The 19,418-nt window shown below is 35.6% G+C and overlaps 1 protein-coding gene across 1 annotated transcript in view; it reads left to right on the forward strand.

Annotated features, from left to right (window-relative positions):
- Nucleotides 1-19,418, forward strand: part of LOC136238014 (uncharacterized) — a 72,002-nt gene that overhangs the window by 36,082 nt on the left and 16,502 nt on the right. Inside the window, exons 24-54 of the mRNA XM_066028322.1 lie at nt 314-651; nt 2,819-2,894; nt 3,445-3,560; nt 3,642-3,722; nt 3,777-4,048; nt 4,103-4,250; nt 4,314-4,366; nt 4,421-4,661; nt 4,712-4,905; nt 4,953-5,107; nt 5,239-5,291; nt 5,337-5,453; nt 5,511-5,647; nt 5,696-5,864; nt 7,025-7,288; nt 7,343-7,708; nt 7,758-7,988; nt 8,060-8,373; nt 8,428-8,526; nt 8,587-8,743; nt 8,793-8,897; nt 8,945-9,034; nt 9,088-9,236; nt 9,288-9,428; nt 10,543-10,671; nt 10,725-10,818; nt 10,877-11,050; nt 11,131-11,311; nt 15,094-15,176; nt 16,783-17,262; nt 17,973-18,164. Coding sequence (XP_065884394.1) covers nt 314-651; nt 2,819-2,894; nt 3,445-3,560; nt 3,642-3,722; nt 3,777-4,048; nt 4,103-4,250; nt 4,314-4,366; nt 4,421-4,661; nt 4,712-4,905; nt 4,953-5,107; nt 5,239-5,291; nt 5,337-5,453; nt 5,511-5,647; nt 5,696-5,864; nt 7,025-7,288; nt 7,343-7,708; nt 7,758-7,988; nt 8,060-8,373; nt 8,428-8,526; nt 8,587-8,743; nt 8,793-8,897; nt 8,945-9,034; nt 9,088-9,236; nt 9,288-9,428; nt 10,543-10,671; nt 10,725-10,818; nt 10,877-11,050; nt 11,131-11,311; nt 15,094-15,176; nt 16,783-17,262; nt 17,973-18,164 — 5,399 coding nt within the window. The remainder of the gene's footprint in view (nt 1-313; nt 652-2,818; nt 2,895-3,444; nt 3,561-3,641; nt 3,723-3,776; nt 4,049-4,102; nt 4,251-4,313; nt 4,367-4,420; nt 4,662-4,711; nt 4,906-4,952; nt 5,108-5,238; nt 5,292-5,336; nt 5,454-5,510; nt 5,648-5,695; nt 5,865-7,024; nt 7,289-7,342; nt 7,709-7,757; nt 7,989-8,059; nt 8,374-8,427; nt 8,527-8,586; nt 8,744-8,792; nt 8,898-8,944; nt 9,035-9,087; nt 9,237-9,287; nt 9,429-10,542; nt 10,672-10,724; nt 10,819-10,876; nt 11,051-11,130; nt 11,312-15,093; nt 15,177-16,782; nt 17,263-17,972; nt 18,165-19,418) is intronic.

Raw genomic sequence — 19,418 nt, forward strand, 5'->3', positions numbered from 1 at the left:
TCTTTTGTTGTGGTATGCATGGGTTCATTAGTCATAACTATATGTTATAACAAAAGTTAACAAATAGATGGAAAAATTAAATACAAAGGTATTGAAACAAGGGAATAGCAAAAAAGCAGCAAAACAATGGAGGTTGCCTGTACCTGCAGATATACTAGTGGACATTTAAACCCTATAGTTTATAAATGTTCATTAGTATATCTGCAGTTATAGGCAACCTCTCTTGTTTCAATACTTTTTGCTGTTCCCTGTACAACTCAAATATTTCCTTCTACTTGTATATATGAAGACATAATGACATTTGTGTTCTTAGAACTAGAAGGCAGTGATCTTAAGAACTCTTTGGAGCAACTAGATAATCAAGGTTGGAATTCTGACAAGCAGTCACAACATAGCCAAAACAGATGTTTGAGTCCAGAAGATCTAGAACCTCTATTAAAGTTGACATCTCAGCAAAATGACACAGTCTATTTTAAGGTTATAAATGACTACTTGTTGAGATTAATCAAGACTGAACCAATTATGGAACTGATTAAAGTAGACATCAAAAATTCTGCTGGTGAAATCCAACCGACGTCTGTCACTGGTAGTGATAATGGTTTAATTGTTGTTAAAATGATTGATCAAGCTGTAGCCAATAGCTCTGCACAGGTAGGCTTCCTGCCTCATTGTATATATGTCAGTTGTTAGATACTGTAGCTTATGAATTTGTATGTCAGCTTAATGTGTCAAAACAAGCTAACACAGTAGGCTGGCTTTTGACAGGTGTACACATCCCCTTGGACCTGATACATGCTTTTTGTTTACTGAGATTGAGTGTGTTTGTATTACACTGTATAATTTACTTTTAATCCTCTCACCACCACAACTGCCATGTGATGGTTTCGATATATAAACGCCTGTAGCATCACATTCTAAATGCTCTGTAACTTCGGTCGAGTGTTTTAGTAGCCCCTGCGCTTACCCTGTAGTGGGCATGCCCTTAAGTAAATCGGAACAGGGATAACCGTCTTTCACGCACTATTGCTGGCATAGTTAAATGATGCCATGTACTTTCGGAATGTCGATAACAAGCATTGTAGATGATTCTTCGAAGTGATAATGGCACTACTAATAAAAGAGAAACAGTAAGGAGAGGGATTATATAGGTTGGAATGGCATGTTGCGACTTTTGCATGCTGCTAAACAGTGACCTTGTGTCTGTATGTGCATGTGCACTTGTTCAAATTCTAGAAAACCAGACTTAGAGATAATCGCTTAAACTGTAGCAATGCTTATTGTGTTGTTATAAACAGTACTAGCCTGTAATTCACGTTTGATTTCACTTGGATCAATTTTTGCACTTTATAGATAATGGCTTTGTGATAGCTCTTGTGTAAACAGCAACTCAATAATGGAATTCCTTGTTCTATAGCGAGTAAAATGATATATGGTTTATAGTTTTATAGTATATGGTAAGGTGTGTAAGTTACAGCAGTTTAGAAGCAGTAGATTGGAGCCTCCGCAAATTTGGCAGTGAAACGTTAACATTCACTTTGTTGGCAACTTTTAATTTGGTGTTAAAGGTGTCTACTTTTAAAGCATTATATTATGTATGTTATACTTGTGTTTGTACATATGTGTACCTACTTAGTTTACTGGTAGTTGAATATTTGGCATGTGTTTTCTAGTGACAATTGCACACTAATTATTCATATGGCATCATTCTTTTCCATGTTGTAATGTGACCAAATAGCTTTAGTGTGTGGCTAAATTAAGAATAAAAATGATAACGAGTTGAAAATAGCTGACAAACAAACAAAATAACTACTTTGTTAACTAGTAATCAGAACACGGGTACACATTTTGTCATACGATTGTTGCTTCATGAATCTATTCTTTTATTTGATGTAGTACTTGTTATAGAAATGCGTTAATAAAAAAAATTAATGTCACAAAAAGTGCACAAAAAGTACACAAACTATTGTAGGAATTTAAAATATGTATTGTTGTAATGAAAATGCTTAAACAAGAGCATGTCATCTGAAGTACAAATTTAATCTATGCTGCTATAATTATTGGTTAAAGCAGGGATCAGATTTAGCACTTCAGGTGATTATCACTTTATTTTAACACTTTGTATTGTAATGATTACTAGCCTGCAAATTTCCTCTTTTTTTCTTAAATTTGCAGGGAATAAAATGCATTTACTATTACTGATGCAGGCTGTTGTGTCAGTGCGTTATGTTTTAGTCATATCTACCAGCATTTTAAAATCCTGCTTTTCTGACACTTGTCAGTAATAGCAAGAGTGACTCTCTTGTTAATAACATTTAGAATGGGTGTTGTCATGCTGTTACATGTTGCCATATACTTAAGTTTTACGAATACAAAGTACAGTGGAACCTCAGCTATCTAGACCCCACTTATCCAGATTCTTGGTTAACCAAACTACAAAAATGACTGATCTATTAGAGCAGTGACTGTTCTATTAGGGTAGTCAATATTACTGAATTTTAAAAAAATGTTCTTTATGCTTTCACAAGGTTATTTATACACAGTTTCAGAGATACGTACTTTTCAGACTTATGGACCACCCCTGGTCCCAAGGGGTTCGGATAACTGAGGTTCTACTGTACTGTATTTTGCATTTTTATTGGTTGATAGTTTAATATAGCTATCGGTAGGCACGTTTGTGTAGTAGAGACTTGGTTCATGTGTTATATGTGTAGTGCATACACATGTACAATACTCTGCAAGTCCAAAGTGTGTGCCAATGTTTACATCCTCCATTATTTACTGTGTTTTCACTATTACATTCCATAAATTGTTATCACAGGACACTGCCAAAGCACTGTGCACTTTGCTAAATGGAACCTTGATTCCTACCTTCTATAAGCTCAATATCCATGCAGGTATGCAATCACATGTTGTTACAGTGTAATTATTGTACAGTCTTGCTGTCATTACTGTTAGCCTCCTTGCAAGTCCCTAGAGGGATAGTTGTATAATAATCAACCCTTAATGAAAAAAACAAGAAATCAAGATGTTTAAGTACTGGCTGAATGCAGAGGAAATGCTGGATCCCAGGTTGTGTGGCTCCTCAGGCACTTGGCTAGACTGCAAGCTGTCTGTGGATCAAGTCACCACCTGGCCTGGGATTTTTTCTGCATTCAGCATAGCTTTTAGTTACAGGTTTCTGATTCCCTGCTTCACAGGCTTACTGTTATCCTCCTTGCTGGTCCCTAGAGGGCCAGCAAGGAGGATAAGAGGACTATCGGCATCTAGTCGTAGTCCGATAATCAACCATAAGAATATTTTTGTGAATTGCCATGTATAGTCATGAAAGCTTTTGTGTGAATTTACATGCCATAGACAAACATCTACATTTTTTCACTTGTGAATGATCTACTGCTTTTGTGTTTGTGCTAAATTAACAATTGTGCATACTTTGTTATTTAATAGCTCTCACTCCAAAAAAAATTCATGAATTTTTTACTCCTATAATTAAATTGGCCAGAAATTTAAAGAAGAAGGCTGAAACATTGAAGCAGCTACGCGATCATGAGCCAATAGTTACTGTAAGTTTTTATATTACTACAGTGCGAACCATGCAAGTATGCATGTAATTTAAAAGTATATTCATCTTTATGTATGTAAAGGTATTCTTGGATGAGCTTAATACATCATCTTGCATTGGTTTATTTAAAGAAATGATAGTTGATAAAAGCTTTGAAGGAGAGGTAAGTGTGTTCAAATGCACACATTTACAGCAGATGACTATTTGAATTTTATAGCCACTACCATCCAACATATTCCTGGTAGCGGCTTGTAATCCTCATAGAGGCAATAGCTTAGCCATTCATGAGAGAAAGGAAGATGTTCAAGCTTATGAGAAAGAAGAGAAAGAAGATTTTTCAACAAAGACATGGTTTAGAGGATCATACTATGTTCGAAAACTCCACCCTACATTGAATTTTCTCATGTGGAACTATGGATCACTGAATGATGAACAAGAGGCAGACTACATTAAAGCAAAGATGATAATGGTCAACAAAGACTTTGACAAGTTTGTTGTAAAATTGTATTTTAAAGGTTAATGGTACAACTGATTTATCCGCAGATTGCAAAATATAGCATTCAGTGAACTTGTAGTGAAATGCCAAAAGCTAATAAGAAAATTTGCCTATGATCAGCTACAAAAGTTTTCAAGAGATGTTGACGAAGCTCACCATCGTGCTGCAAGTTGTGTTAGTCAAAGAGACATTCAGGTTTGAATTCTAATGCATATGGCTACTTTCGTATAGTATAGTTGTTTTCGTGTTATTTTGCAGAGAGTGTTTACATTTTACAACTATCTGATCAAAACCTTTGAAACTTTACTGGGGTGTGTTTTAATAGGTTAATGCATGTATACGTGTGTATTACACATGTATTACAGGACTAGCATGGAAAATATGAATGAAATCAAAAAGGACAACCTTGATCGTTACATGTGTGGGCATCCAATGATAAAAGAAGGCTTAGATAAACTTCAAGTTACTCAGAGAGCTTTATTGGTTTCTTTAGGGCTTGTGTATTACATGAGGCTAAATTCTGAGTATAGAGGAAAGTTTGTTGAGGTGATTGACCAGCTGACTTCTTACTATAGTGTCAATTTCATGAAGGCTTATAATGATGAAGTAAGTACTACTAAACTACTGTAAATCCCTTATCGACATGTTTAACACAGATGGATTTCTACATTAATAAACTAAGTTTACCAACTGGTATAGCTAAGACTGAAGCACTGAAGGAAAATTTATTTGCTACCATTATTTGTACAACAACAAATACACCACTTATTATAGTGGGTGCACCAGGATCATCAAAAACACTGTCTTTTAACCTAACCATATCCAATCTCAAAGGACCAGAGTCAAAGGAGTAAGCTGATTAATGTGTCATGCAGGTATTAAAATTTTGAATCACAGAGCATTTTTCCGTAACACTGAAATCTTCAAGTCCTTGGATCCACATTACTACCAGTGTTCACGTCGTACAACTTCTACTGAAATTGAGACCATATTTCAACGTGCCATCAACAGACAACTCAGTCATAACAACTTTGCTATACCAATACGATGTGGTATGTATATTATTATCATTTAACTGAGACACTGATGTAAAAATGTATACCTTCTATGCTGCTATTTGTCAAGTCCATGTTAGCTCATTTTTACTGTGTTTCAGGTATTGCTTGTTTTTAAAAATATGTAGTTGTATTCATGGATGAAGCTGGGCTGCCTGAAGAAAGTCACGAATCCTTAAAGGTATTTTTTGGCATTTTTCACTGTATCATCAAATTTGTTTATTAGGTGCTCCATTATCATCTGGATCAACAAGAAGTGGCTTTTGTTGGAATAACAAATCATGTCTTAGATGCAGCAAAAACTAACAGGGCGGTTAGTTTGTTTAGACCAACTGCATCCCACGTAAATATTTTTATTATCAGTTGGTACTGTAAATTATGTGATGTAATATTTATACAGAAAGATTTGAAGACACTTGCTGAAGGCTGTCTATGTGATAATCCCAATAAGCTGTCACTAGATCATGAGTTAGAAAATGACTTGAAAACTATTGTTAAGTTTTGTGATGTTTATTATCAAGTTATGCAGGACAAGTGGTCAGTGTTGAATATATGAATATCATTTACATCATACTTTTTTTGCAGTCTAAAAAATTTTTTTGGTTTGCGGGATTTTATTCATTTTATCAATTATATAAGAAGAAAGCGCCTAGATTTTGGTTCTGTGACTCCAAAGCTTGTATTGAAATCTCTGGAGCGGAATTTTAATGGAAATGAAAAGTTTCAAAATATTTGTTTGCTTTTCTTAGAGAAAGTAAGTTTCAGTTTTCATTTCAGCATGCATTCATGTAGTTCTCAAGTGTTACATCAGTGTTTGTATGTACATGCCTGTGAATTCATGTTTGTACATATGCACATATGTGACTGGATTTTGGAAAATCACCTGTATGGGTGCATTATTAATTCAGAGAAAATTGTCTTTTAACAATTTAAAGCATTGTTACTCACCAACCTTGGCGGATACACATATGGATTTTTTACCAAAGATGGAGCAATTCATAACCTTTAAGAGCACCTGGTAGCCAAGGTAATCCTTGTAGAATTTTCTGCCATGTTTTCCACTGGTTTTGCTGTATCATGAGTCCTTAAAAAGGGGTGGTGGGGTAGACAATAGACTACAAAATAGGTAATTGAAGGCACCAGACCACAAAATAGTCAATCATAGGCAGGAAATAGACTGAAATATCACAAAACAGACATACATCACACATTCAGCTCCCTGCACGTCTGTCCAAAGTGTTTGAACCTTCTAAAGCACTTCACTGGCATTCACAGACCTGTATAGATGTCTGGAAAGGTTATACAGGCTGCCAGAAAACAGTCTACCAAAAACATACCCGACAAGTTGAAAGTGAGTTTCATGTGGAAATCGTTAGCTTGATAGTGCAACAACTTCATGCTGGTTATTTTGGTTCTTGCACTCATATGGTTGATTTGCTAAATCCGGTCACATATAATAATTATCTCAATCTGCTATAGTGCTTAATGGTCAATTCTTTATGATACACAAGAAGTCTTGCTGTTAAATAAAGCAGAGAGAATTCTAGGCTCCAGGTTGTGTGACTGCTTACAGACACTTGCCTAAACTGGACTTGAAAAAGCAATTTTAATTTTCTACAATTCAACCCAACCATTTTTATTTTACCTGCTTTTACGGTAATAAAGTAGCCTTTGTACTAATTGCTAACTAGATTAACAATGTGATCCAAAGCTGTTCTTGAGCTCATTCTTTGTGTATCAACTATTTTGGTCGCAGGCTCACAGCCAAGTCCTTTGTAACTTGTACTTCACCATATTTGTTTTTGGAAGGAATAGCTAAACTATAGTAATTAGCAGTTGTTATATCACAAAATAATAATAATTGATTCTGCAAATTACATTATATGTATGTACATCGCTTGCTTACATTTGCAGATGGGCACAGACTTAGGAAGTGATTATCAGCCAAAAACTATAGACATATTGCGTGAAAGCCTAGCTGATAAACCGTACAGCAATCAAGTTGGACAAAACACATCTTCAGATGATACTCAAAATGAAGTCCGCTACAAGTTGATAATTGATCCAAGTGAAGATGAGTCAATTACCCGACTTCTACTCATGTTTGATATACTGACATCTGATAATACACGTACTTTCATGTGTAGTAACTTTCCTGGTGATAGCCAACTGCAGAAGGTAATCCTATTACATGTGTATAGATGTCTTACCCATATTTGCACTGCCAAACAGATAAACACCATAGCTGCAATTAGACACTCGGCTGTTGAGGGTCACACTGTAATTATGAGTCAAACAGATGATATTCATGAGAGCTTTTATGATTTGTTCAATCAGCACTTCCGGAGAATTGATGACCCTGAAGATGGCCCACGATATTTTGCTAACATAGCTATCGGTGCTCATTCCAAACCATCCAGAGTTCACCAAAACTTTCAGTGTATAGTTGTTTTAAAGGAGTCAGAAATTCCTCTAACACCTGCTCCCTTCTTGAACAGATTTGAAAAATACTTTATATCACATAGAAACTTATTGGAGCTGGTACTTAATGACCTTCCACCCTGTTTGAGAGTTGTGGTAGATAGTGTGCATGAGAAGGTCAGGCAGATATTTGTTACTGTTTTTAGATATCACTACATGATTACAGGTGAAAACGTTTTACTCACTTCTTGATCAAAGTGCTTTTTATGGTGCTGCCAGTGAAACTGTTAGTTCACTTTTGCTTAGTGTCCTACCTCTACCAGGAAATGGTTTCAAGCCAACACAACAATCTTTATTTGTGGTTAATACTACAATAACCACACCCAATAAGAAAGCACTGCTTCTACATATGTTGCTGAAATCACTTCATGAGCTGGGTGGATTTTGCTACATGGAGGTATATACAATATGTACCTAACTATGGAACTTTCAATGAGATATTTTAATTCAATATTTCTGCACATTTAGGGTACAGCAGAAGAACTGGAACATGATGCAAACTGCATTATTGAACTCTTAGCAGCTGCTGGGAAACAATTTAATGGAGTGAATGAAAAATTGAACAACTCTGACCTCAGCACCATGCCCAAATGGGTTGCAGAAGCTTTGGAACTATTGTACACAGGGGATGCTCCACCTGAGGATGATGAGTATGATGAAGTGTTGGGAGCCAGCGACGAGGCTTGTATGGTAACTGCATTAGTTGCACAATCTTTAGTGAGGTTTATGTGCAAGAAGCTAATGCAGTTGATGACACCGGAGGCAATAATATTGAAATGGAAGTATGTGTTAGCTAGCAATTAGCTGTTGCTGGTAATTGTTAATGCATTTTTTAGGAGCATTCCCATTTCTTATTTGGAGACTTATTTAAACTTTCAAGAACACTTCAGTATAAAAGAGCTGATAACAAGACAAATTCAAATGCTTGATCAATGGTAAACTGGGAATTATAGTAATATGTGTGTATAGTTCCATGTTTGTACGTTTTCACTTAGCAATGGCAAGAACAAAATTGCCACCAACATAGTCTGCTACACACGATCTAGCTCATTGATTCATCAGTTACCATCTACGTATCCAAGATCAACATATTCTACAAAAGAAGAACAGGAAAAGTCAAAGGAATGCATTGAAGCTTTGATTCATGATCAGGTATTGTAAAATTTACAAACTTGACATAATTATATTAAAATTACTTTAGTCTGAAGCTCTGTTTCTCTGCAAACTGTCTGGTGTTTCATCACAAACATCTTTTAAGCTACAATTGCAAGATTTCAAGAACTCCCAACAAACAGTGTTTGTTTTGGTGAGGACTAATACTTAATAAATTCATGCTAACATGGTATGCTTCAGGTTGTTAACATGAAAGAAACTGAGCGTCAAATTGTTAACCATATAAGGGTAATGATTGAAGAAGCAGATTTTTCAAATGCACAACCTAAGGTATAACTAGTGCTGGTTTTAAGAAGGTCATGATTTCATGCTTTGAATTGCAGAAACTGGTTGTACTTTTATTGCACTTTCCTCCAATAATGTTTTATGAGCCATGCTATTCAAGTCTATTTCTGTATGGCTGGGATCACTACTATTTAGATACCATTGGCCAACCCCAGCAGTCTAACAAAATATTTATTGCTGACGTCAGGTAAACTTTCTTTACTGAGATACAAATGGTTTTTTATATATATATATATAGGAGGTGGCTAAGAGATACTTGTTTATCTACTCTACAAGATCCTGAATCAAAGTCAGTTACAAATTCAACTATTGATCCACTGAGCAGGCAAATTATTGACTTGTTGCATGAGCCTGAGAGTATTCAAGTCTTAGCATCCAGGTATTGTGCATACTAATAAGTGACCTAGTCTGGGAAAACTGATCTTATCGCCTATTTAAAAATATCGAGAAATGTCGTTTTTAAGTTTTCAGTGTGTTGTAGTTCACCAATGGTTGAAGCTACATGTACCAAAAATTTCATATGTTTTTTATACTAATTCCTTACCTTCCAGAGCATCCACTGTACAAGTAGCTAACAGCTACGTTTCCTGCCATTTTAGATAGCCTTTAACTCAATGTTGACTGCGTCTGCTGAGCCCCAAAAGGGTGGGTGGTGGGGATTGCTGGCCAGAACTCCATATTGGGGCCCCAGGCTGCTTGTACAGATCACCACTGTGCTTGGGAAAAGCAGCCAACGAAAGCAGACTGCTCAAGTCCAGCTGATTTTGATTGTGAAATTTGATAGCTTATTCATGTGACTTTGTGTTCTTGGTGAAAAATCAAATCTGCTGTCATGGAACATAAGACTGGTTTTCCCAGACCCAGTCACATAAATCTTTCCTTAATTGAATGTTCAAATTGTATGTACAGTAAAAATATTTGTATAAGCCTGCAAAATCTGAATTTTAATAATAAAGTTTTAATCCAGCACTTCACAGTAGAGATATTAAAGTTTCAAAATTACTGATGACTACAGCACATGCTAAAACCAGTTTATACTGCATGCTTTTATGACAAATAGGTAATATGTAAAAATATACCCTCATGGGTGTTCCACTTGGAAAGTAGTATGTAATATCTATACCTTTTCATACTAACTGACTTACTAACTAGCATACCTCCTTAATAATTACTGACTGCTTAAATAAGCATATGTATTACTAAAAAAGTGATTTTTGCTATTCATAATTGCATCTGTGATTTGTCTTTTGCGACAGGAGATACAAAGCATCCATTCCTGTGTTTACTTTTCATTTTTTCATTGCTGGGACCTCTACATCTAGTACTTATTAGTTAGGGATATACAGCTTATGTAGTTCTGTGTTCATGTAATTATTAAATTTGTACTGTTAAGTCTGTTTTTTTTTTATTTAGTACTTTTCATGTGCATATTCTGGTAATTGAACTTGCATAAATGCGTTATTTATTAATGACTGTAAATTAATTGCTCATAGGATTTTGTTGAATTTGGATTCAACTCAACTCTCAATTGAAGAAATGCCCAGTGCAATTGTTAAATATGGTTATCTGCAAAAGCTTCTTGTCGATAAAAAGATTGGTGAAGTTCTCTGCCTTAAATACAGGTTAGTCGCAGTCATGCTGGTTGATTTATAGTGGTTATTCGATTGCTGATCAGATCATATTGGAAGCCATCAGTTATCGGTAGTCATCTTGAACAAGCTGCAAGTTTTGCTAGGAGCAGAGAGTCTACCTTGAGCATAGCAGATTCTGTATGTTATGTGTTACATAATTGTATTCCAGTCTCTTGATGATGTTTTGCTTCTGCAGGTTGACTCAATATGCAAGACAGCATTCTTCAATTTCATTGCATACATGATTTACCAAATAAGTAAAAGTCATTGTCTTGAGCTACTGTCGAGTGTTCATTGTGATGATGCTACTTTGGACTTGTTCTTAATGCTGCTTGATATTTGTCCTTTTCCCAAACTAACTGAAATCAAGGTGAAAAACATTGATGCTTATTTACATTTACTATTGGTTGCTAGTATGTTATTATTTTATTGATTTCTTTACACTAATAGGCGTATAACAATACTTGGGATTGTCGTATGCATTCTATTACTGCAACTGGTTATGTACCTTGCTTTCCCTTTTCCCAAGAAGTATCCACTCACGTTGATAGTTTGATTCAAAAGAACATTGTTAAAATAAATGAGGATACTCAAATTTTGCAAGAAAATGAAACTTCTAACATTGTTCTTGGTATGATTTATTTGTGTAGATACTTTCATCACCTTACTTAGTTAGTGTATGTCAGTTTTTATTTGTACACGTACATACACAAGCAACAGATGGTAAAACGGGCAGGCTAGGAAGGTGATGGCCCTCATTGTTATTGGTATAATAGAAATTAATAGAGCAGTCTACCATCCTAATAGAACAACCATAATTTGCACTGTATGTAGTTACTAACTACCTATAACAAGACAGTGAAAGTATTCTGAAGTACTATACCAGAGTTTTATTGCCAAAGTTGCCCCCCCCCCCCCCCCCCCCCTACTTTTTGGCCTGTAAACCATGTGTTTTATACAATAGATTGGTAATCTTACCATTTTAAGAAAAATTTTAATTTTTAAAAGTGTGCATTTGCGTTTTACTTCTACTTAGACCCTTTTGTGATGGGTTTTGGAGGTGTCTAAGTTACTTAGACCCTTTTCATGCTTATTATGCGCACCTGCACTGGTAGAGCTGGCAAAATATCGCCACCTGAAAATTAATTTTAAACCTATAACTGTTGTTACGGGTGGAGTTATGGTGTGTTTCTACATAATAGTTAGACATCGAAACACAGGGTGCTACGGAATTTAGAAACCCGAATTCCCTGTTCTGTGGTGCACGAGTGAAGCAAGAGCACTACTACAGGGCCTTCGGGTTTCTAAATTCCGTAGAACCCTGTGTTTCGATGTCTAACTAATTTAGACCACAGCTCATTGTATACCTTCACTGCTGCTTGTTGTACCTTTACAGCTGCTTGTAACACGAGAAATGTAGCGTTCTTGAGTAGAACAAGCCCCTGTCAACTTGTAACAGCACTTGCTATCCAGTTAAATGCCCATGCGTTGCCAATGTTACAGGCGCATAAATGCTTTGTTTTGTATAGCCCCAGAGATAGGGATTTATTGAGACATAAACAAGGGATCTACAGGATTTAGATACCTGTAAGTAGCCAATGAAATAGTGTTGTTTTAGTAACTAAAACTAAAAGTGGTTTTAGTTAGGGCTTTTACTTTTAGTTATCTAAAACTAAAACTAAAAGTGCCTCAATTTTTACGCAGAAACTTATACTAAAACTAATAATATCAATTAATATTTACAAATAACTGAAACTAAAACTAAAAGTACTTGCCAAGTATACAAATAAGTAAAACTAAAACTAAAATTACTTACCACCTACAATTATAAAAGTTTGTTTAAAACTAAAAGTACCTTGCTATATTGTAGTAACACATATAGCCAGTTATGCATATAGTTAATTATTCACTATACACATACTATCTGTCAGTGTATATAAACGTAGCTAAAAGTGTTTTGCTATATAAGTATAGGTTAGGAACTTAGACCGAGGCTCTTAGTGGTTTCTAAAACATGAAGAGCTGAAGGCGTGGTTCCTAACCGAATTAGAAAATGCGGGAGTTATATATATCGCTATGTAGATAGAACCACTGTGGGATTGAGTTATATGTCGTTTCAAAATCGTCACAGTGTTAAAACAAGTCATGCGACCAGTTGAGAAGATCGAACGAATTAAACTAGCTACATTATCGCTGCTTCTGTTAGCTGGTAGATCAAACAAAGAGTGATAACTACTGTGACAATAAAGTTAAAGCCAGCACTACCAAGGGTTTAAAGTAAGTGGTAACATTGTTGTCAATGGTTAATAATACTTGATCTGGCACTAGGCCTTCTGTGACTAAGCCAGTATATACATGATTAATTTCACACCTACATACCTTTTTTTACAAGAAACAAATAAACATTCTACAAGAAAGTTTACCTATGTAGTTCTTTTGATAGGGAGTCCGCTTAAAGTACAGTAAAAGCATATTAAACAGGCTTGAAACACTGATGGGCATTAAATAGAACTCTTATATTTCTGGAATTCTCCGTTTATGATAGCAAACGTACGTACATCGTTATAGTCTAGCTCCCATAATCGAATTGGCATAGGTGTGCTTATAAAAGGAATGGAGTAGGTCAAGCTATGAGCTATTAGCCTGTATATGCTTTGCAGAGCATGCATAGCAAATCAATGATCGAAAGTGAGATTTGCAATGCTGAGGTCTATCTGCTAGCAGGTTTCTAACTAAGTTAGTTAGATACCTGCTAGCAACCTACTAGCTGGTTTCTTCATGGTTTTTAAAGACCTCATTATCTGCCAAAGATCAAAGCATACTATGCATAGCATTTTCTAAAGATATTTAATAACCATCACAAGGGTTTAATGCCAAAATACGTAGTTGGAATTGTAACATTGTCTAATTTCAGGTTGGCCACATTTAGTTTACAGGAAATTTCCTGTTATCACGATAATGCGCTAATGAAAATTTTCTCGATAATGATAACGGCTTTTCACGATAATCAATTATTCACAATTATCACACAGCACTACTCAATACAATAACACAAACGCTGCTTGCCATGTGGCACTTGTCCACCACTGTCTTGTGATGGTGGTAAGTTGTGCAGGGTTCCACAGTTCTCCTGTCTTTGACGCCACAGGAATTTCTAACGTCATCCTACCAATCCTAACGAAACCCTGCACTATCACACCTCAAGCTAACCTTTGAGTTAGAGGCAACTCATGGAATTCTACCCCATGAGTGTCGCATGTGGGTGCATATCCTCCCCCAGCCTGACATGTATCTTAATATTAATTTTGTTTGTATTATTATTATTTGCACTGCTTATATACGTATTCACAATATATACACATATTTTGAATGTAATCTCCTAGATCTAGGGGTGGGCTTTGGGAGAGACAAACTTTTTCCAACTTTCCGTGTGGCCATCTGTGCACTCTTTTCTGACACATACTTTTGAGAGTTATCCTGATTATAGTGGAGTTATCCTGATTATAATGTTCATCGTTTCCTGCCTACTTTGCATTGTGGAACCCATTTACCCTATTGCATCTACCTGGTCATCAACTACAAGCTGTCAGTAAGTAACATACTGCATACCTCCCATTAAACATTAACATTGTTTAATTAAACTCCATCAGTGCAACTAACATACATATTTGTATCTAAATCCAAAGGCCAAGTGGGTATATGTGATATTTTTGGCCAGAAAAAACCAAAGAGATGATCATATTTAGTACTATGGCATTTGTTTTGAGTGGTACCGTATGGATAACTGATACTAAAACTCTTGAAATCTAAGATCTAAAACTATAACTAAAATGTATTAAAGATGGCAACTAAAACTAAAACTTTAACCAAAACTATATAAATCTAGCATCTAAAACTATAACTAAAATGTATTTAAGATGGTAACTAAAACTAAAACTTTAACTGAAACTATAAAAATCTAACATCTTAAACTATAACTAAAATATATTAATGATGGTAACTAAAACTAAAACTTTAACTAAAACTTTTTTCTATCTACAGCTATAACTAAACTAAAACTAAAAGTCAAATGCCTTACTAAAACAACACTACAATGAAAATTGAGTATTTCACCTTGCTGTGGTCTAAACTTAAAAACGATACTGTTCTCTGTTACAGGCAGCTGTCAACAGTGTTAAGGTACAACAACTACATACATAAAGGGTCTAAACACATTAAACATCAGACCACAGGGGTCTAAGTAATTTAGTAACCCTCAGGCCCTGTGGTAGTGCCTGAGTGAAGCGAAGGTGCCACGTGCGAAGACGCCACGATACAGGGCCATCAGGTTACTAAACCTGTCTAACTATTACATATAAGTATCCTTTTGGCAATGCATGTCAATTAGTAACACAATTTACATACTTCCATCAGGTTTATTGAACAAGGAACAGATGTTAGCAAAGTTGTATGGGTTGCTATGTGATGAAATTGCAGAAAGCTTAAAGGACACTAAGGTATACTAATGTATGGTCTTACTCTTAATAAGGCAGTGGTAACTGAACCAAAAGTCGATTCAATAAAACGTATAGCATACTGGCTATTGAATCGACAGAAAAACTTATACAAAAAGGTTACTAAAACAAAGAAAAAATGCAGCATCCAGGGCTCAAACCCTGGACCATTAGTGTGATTTAATTAATTAACTACAATATGTTTTTATTTCTGAGTGTTGTCTTCAGTTTGGAATCTACTAATGAATCAAATGAATGGTAGTGTGTTGGATAGTCCAAAAAGCCAATTCCTTGATCAGCATAAAATTTTTGAAAATTGCATGAAGACACATCATTGTGTCATGCAGCCAAGAGAATTATGTTGGTATAGGTATCGATGCTGATATAAGGCTTGATTTAAGACCCATGCTGACTTTTATTTTCCCATATTAACTGTACATACTTACCCAGTATACATAATTAACGTGTATACTTGTATATATATGTATATGTTATACTACAGATATCATGGTATTCGAAATATATACCAAAAGATATACAAACTTAGAAAAGATGTTATAGTGTGAGGCGAAGCCTCGCACTGTAGTACCCTTTCCTAAATATGTATATCTTTTGGTATATATGTCGAATACCATGATATCTGTGGTATAATATGTTAATACAACATCTCGTCTCCCACTTGGAAGCAGTAACAGCAATTTCTAATGTTTTAATTTACACCAATATTAGTACTGGTAAGTAATTCCTTGTGATTAGCATGCTCAAGGAGTATGCACATGTGTTGCAGCCTGCAATCTTCTTGAAAATTGGTCCAACAATCCATAGCAACTGTTGCTAGGCAAAACAAAATTTAAACCTGACCTAGTTACATGCCTTTTGGTTGCCTAGCAATGGTTACTAGGCAATCATGTTGTTGCTAGGTAACAGGTATTGGTTACTATGGTAGCAGTAGTTGTTAAGTTGGACATGCCTAACTGGCTAAACACTATCAAAAACTTTTAGCCAATCAGATGCGTACATCAAATGTACAAGTGATATACTGATTCTATTGGCTAGTTTGCTGTAGTCTATCAAAAATATACCACAAGCTGCTATTGGAGATTTTGTACAGGACATGATATTGATGTTGTATTAATATATATATATATATATATATGTAGTAGTTGTAACATGGAAACGAGTGATTTGCCTGAAATATATTCATGAGCACATGGAGCGCAGCCTGAAATATACGCGGGGCGCAACACACACACACGGAATCATTTGTATGCATTTAGCCATTATTGAGTAATAATCATGTCCACTTGACTTATTTCAAAAACTGTATGTTCTCAGTAATGTAGTTGGGTATGCATTGAGCCATGTTTATCATGTTTACTAAACAATAAGTAATGATCTTGTTTTGAGACATGTTTATTCCAGGTATTTTAAAAGTAGCAGGTTGACTGATGTGTATTTTTACATACACAGCTGAGTGTTTGTTTGGTTCAGACTGTTACTACTTTAGCATACTTCCTAGCATGAATTTCCAGCAACATAAAAAAACTAACTATACTCCACTTTTGGGATGCAGCGCACATTAATGATTTATGCATATAATTTTTTACAGGATGGAGAGAAACACATGGTTGCTGTTGCTATTAGAGAAATGCAGAATAATGAAGAAATGTGGCAGAAATATTTCAGTGATTTTATCAATCAAAACCTACATGTAACTGCTGCTCCAGGAAGTTTAGAGTACAGACTTGTCTGGCTAACATTTGCTAACTTGTTGAACTGCCATAGTGAAATGAAAGCTGTTGCAGTTCACTGCTATGTGTACTTGTATCAGCTAGATCTAGCCAAAGTATTGACTTCCCTAAAAACACTAGGGCAGCTGAAAGTGGTGAGAGATGAAGAATCAATTCATCCAGCAAATTCTGAACAATCTTTAGTTACTAGTTCCCAGGCATCCAAATCTATACGAGAAAACAGTGTTTCAAAATATGTGATGAAATCTCTGTTTGAATCACTTATCAATGTTTTGTATCACAAGAAGGGTAAGACAGAACCCCTTCTTCAAGAGTGGTATTGTTCTTACAGAGATTTGGTTAGTTCTGTAGCAGTGTTAATTATATTCTATAGTTGGTAAATTGATTTAGCTGTTGTATGTTTAATCAAATGTGCACTAACATCATTCCAATGTGGAATGACTATGGCAGGGGCGGAGGAGACACTTTTATTTAGGGGGGCTAGGGGGAAGACATGTCTTAGTGTGGGAAGCACACTAGCATGCTTTTCATGCCAATCTAGGGAGGTCTGTGGGAATGCTCCTCCAGAAAATGTTGAAATATAAGCTCTCTGAGATTGAATCTGGGAGTGATTTTAGCAATTTATCAGAATACTATATTAATATTAGTTTGACTGTTGTTTCATAGATTATAAAATCTATAGTTGTATTAGGGTGACTGCTCTATTAGGGTATATCAATCTTGATTCATATAGAATCCAGTTGATTCACAGGAATTGCAGGTACGTAGCTAAATATTTCTATTTGGTATAATACAATCAACACAATTGTTCAATGACAGCTAGAGATTTTTTTTTTGGGGGGGGGGGGGGGGATAAATCCCTCCATAATTATTTTGACAGGGGCTATAACCCCTCTTGCATCCCCTTCTCCGCTATCCCTGTTGTATAGTTATAATTTTTTGAAGCTTCAGGTTTGTGTAAGTGCAACATTGTTATAGCAGAAGCGTATGAAATTAATACATATATGACATGTGTATCTGCTAACACACATGATTGTTTTCATTACAGATGTCCCTGAGCTTACTGAAGAGTGCACTCATTACAAATTGTGAGGACCACTTATTTAAAGCTAAATACCACTTGATGGAGACAACATATTTATTTCTGCAATTTGTTGACAGTTCAACTGGCATCACAACGAATATTGCTTCTGTAATTGCTCTGCACTTCTGCAATAAATTTTTTACTAGCGAATTCCAGGTTTGTATTAGCATTTAATAATACTTGGAATTTGTGTATTAAAATTCACAGAACATAAAAATAATTATGTGTACTTTATTTTTATAAATAGATACTATAAGGGTTTTAATCTTGAACATATAAAAGTTCTATGGATGCACCCCTCTCCAAGAGTTAATAATAGTAGGGAGGGAGAGTATCCAACGCTCAATAGGCCTGTGTTAAATGAGCGCATAGAGCAACCCGGATACCACCACACTCTTTCATATTTTCTCAATGTATTAATGTAAAAATATTTTTTTAGCTGACTGCACAGATCCGATGTTTACTTTATTGATACTACATAAGCCATATTTCTGTGGCACATGTCTACTCCGGTATGCATATCCAATAGCCTCTTGAGTAGTGACAAGAGAAGTGAAAGGCCATCTTGAGAAGAGCCGCGAAGAGAAGAGTTATTGGCGTGTCCATGAAGATTGCTGGGAAACTTGCTTTCAACCAACATCATCAGTAGAAGCATCTCAATAAATGCCTGTTGTTATGTGGAGGAAGAAATACCAGGCTGTCCAAGAATCGAATGCGCCTTCAATTGAAATGAGTTTGTGCTGTCGAAGAACCGAAGTTCATCCAGAGTTGCAGTTCTCCGGTGGATACATGCTCGACAACAATAAACAGATACTGATTGTTACCCAACAAGACACACACAGATGTCAACACGTGATATCGATTCTGTGTATCAATTACTTGTGGTGGCCTCGTAAAGGCTCTTTTACTCTTTGATTTTGTTAATATGTCTGGCCAAGAAGTCATTTGTTCTACACGCTCGTTTTACACATACCTATTAAGCATTGGATACTCTCCTCCCTACTATTATTAACTCTTGCCTCTACATGTGTGGGATGTCATGCATAGGGGACAGGTTGTGTTGTAGTTTCACTTCTAAGTTTAGGCCATGACCTGATCAGCATACGTCAGTGTGTATACACATAATTGTAAAACTTTTAAGATACATTTTTCATAGGTGAATCCCTAAAAAGAAATCCTAATGAACACTCCACCCATTTTTTGTAACAAAATCCGAACAACAACTCTTCAAATAGGTATGGCCTTACTGATGTACAATAAGTAATCAAGTGAAATGCACAGCAAAGAAAGTAACAACTTCAAATAAATAAGTGCTATATGATAGTAAATGCTATATTGTGTATTACACTGTGGGTAGTTAACTTTGACAAGTTGACTGCATTTCTGTTGTTGATCAATCCATTGTTGAAG

This window comes from Dysidea avara, chromosome 11, assembly GCF_963678975.1.
Source record: "Dysidea avara chromosome 11, odDysAvar1.4, whole genome shotgun sequence".
Lineage (NCBI taxonomy): Eukaryota > Metazoa > Porifera > Demospongiae > Dictyoceratida > Dysideidae > Dysidea > Dysidea avara.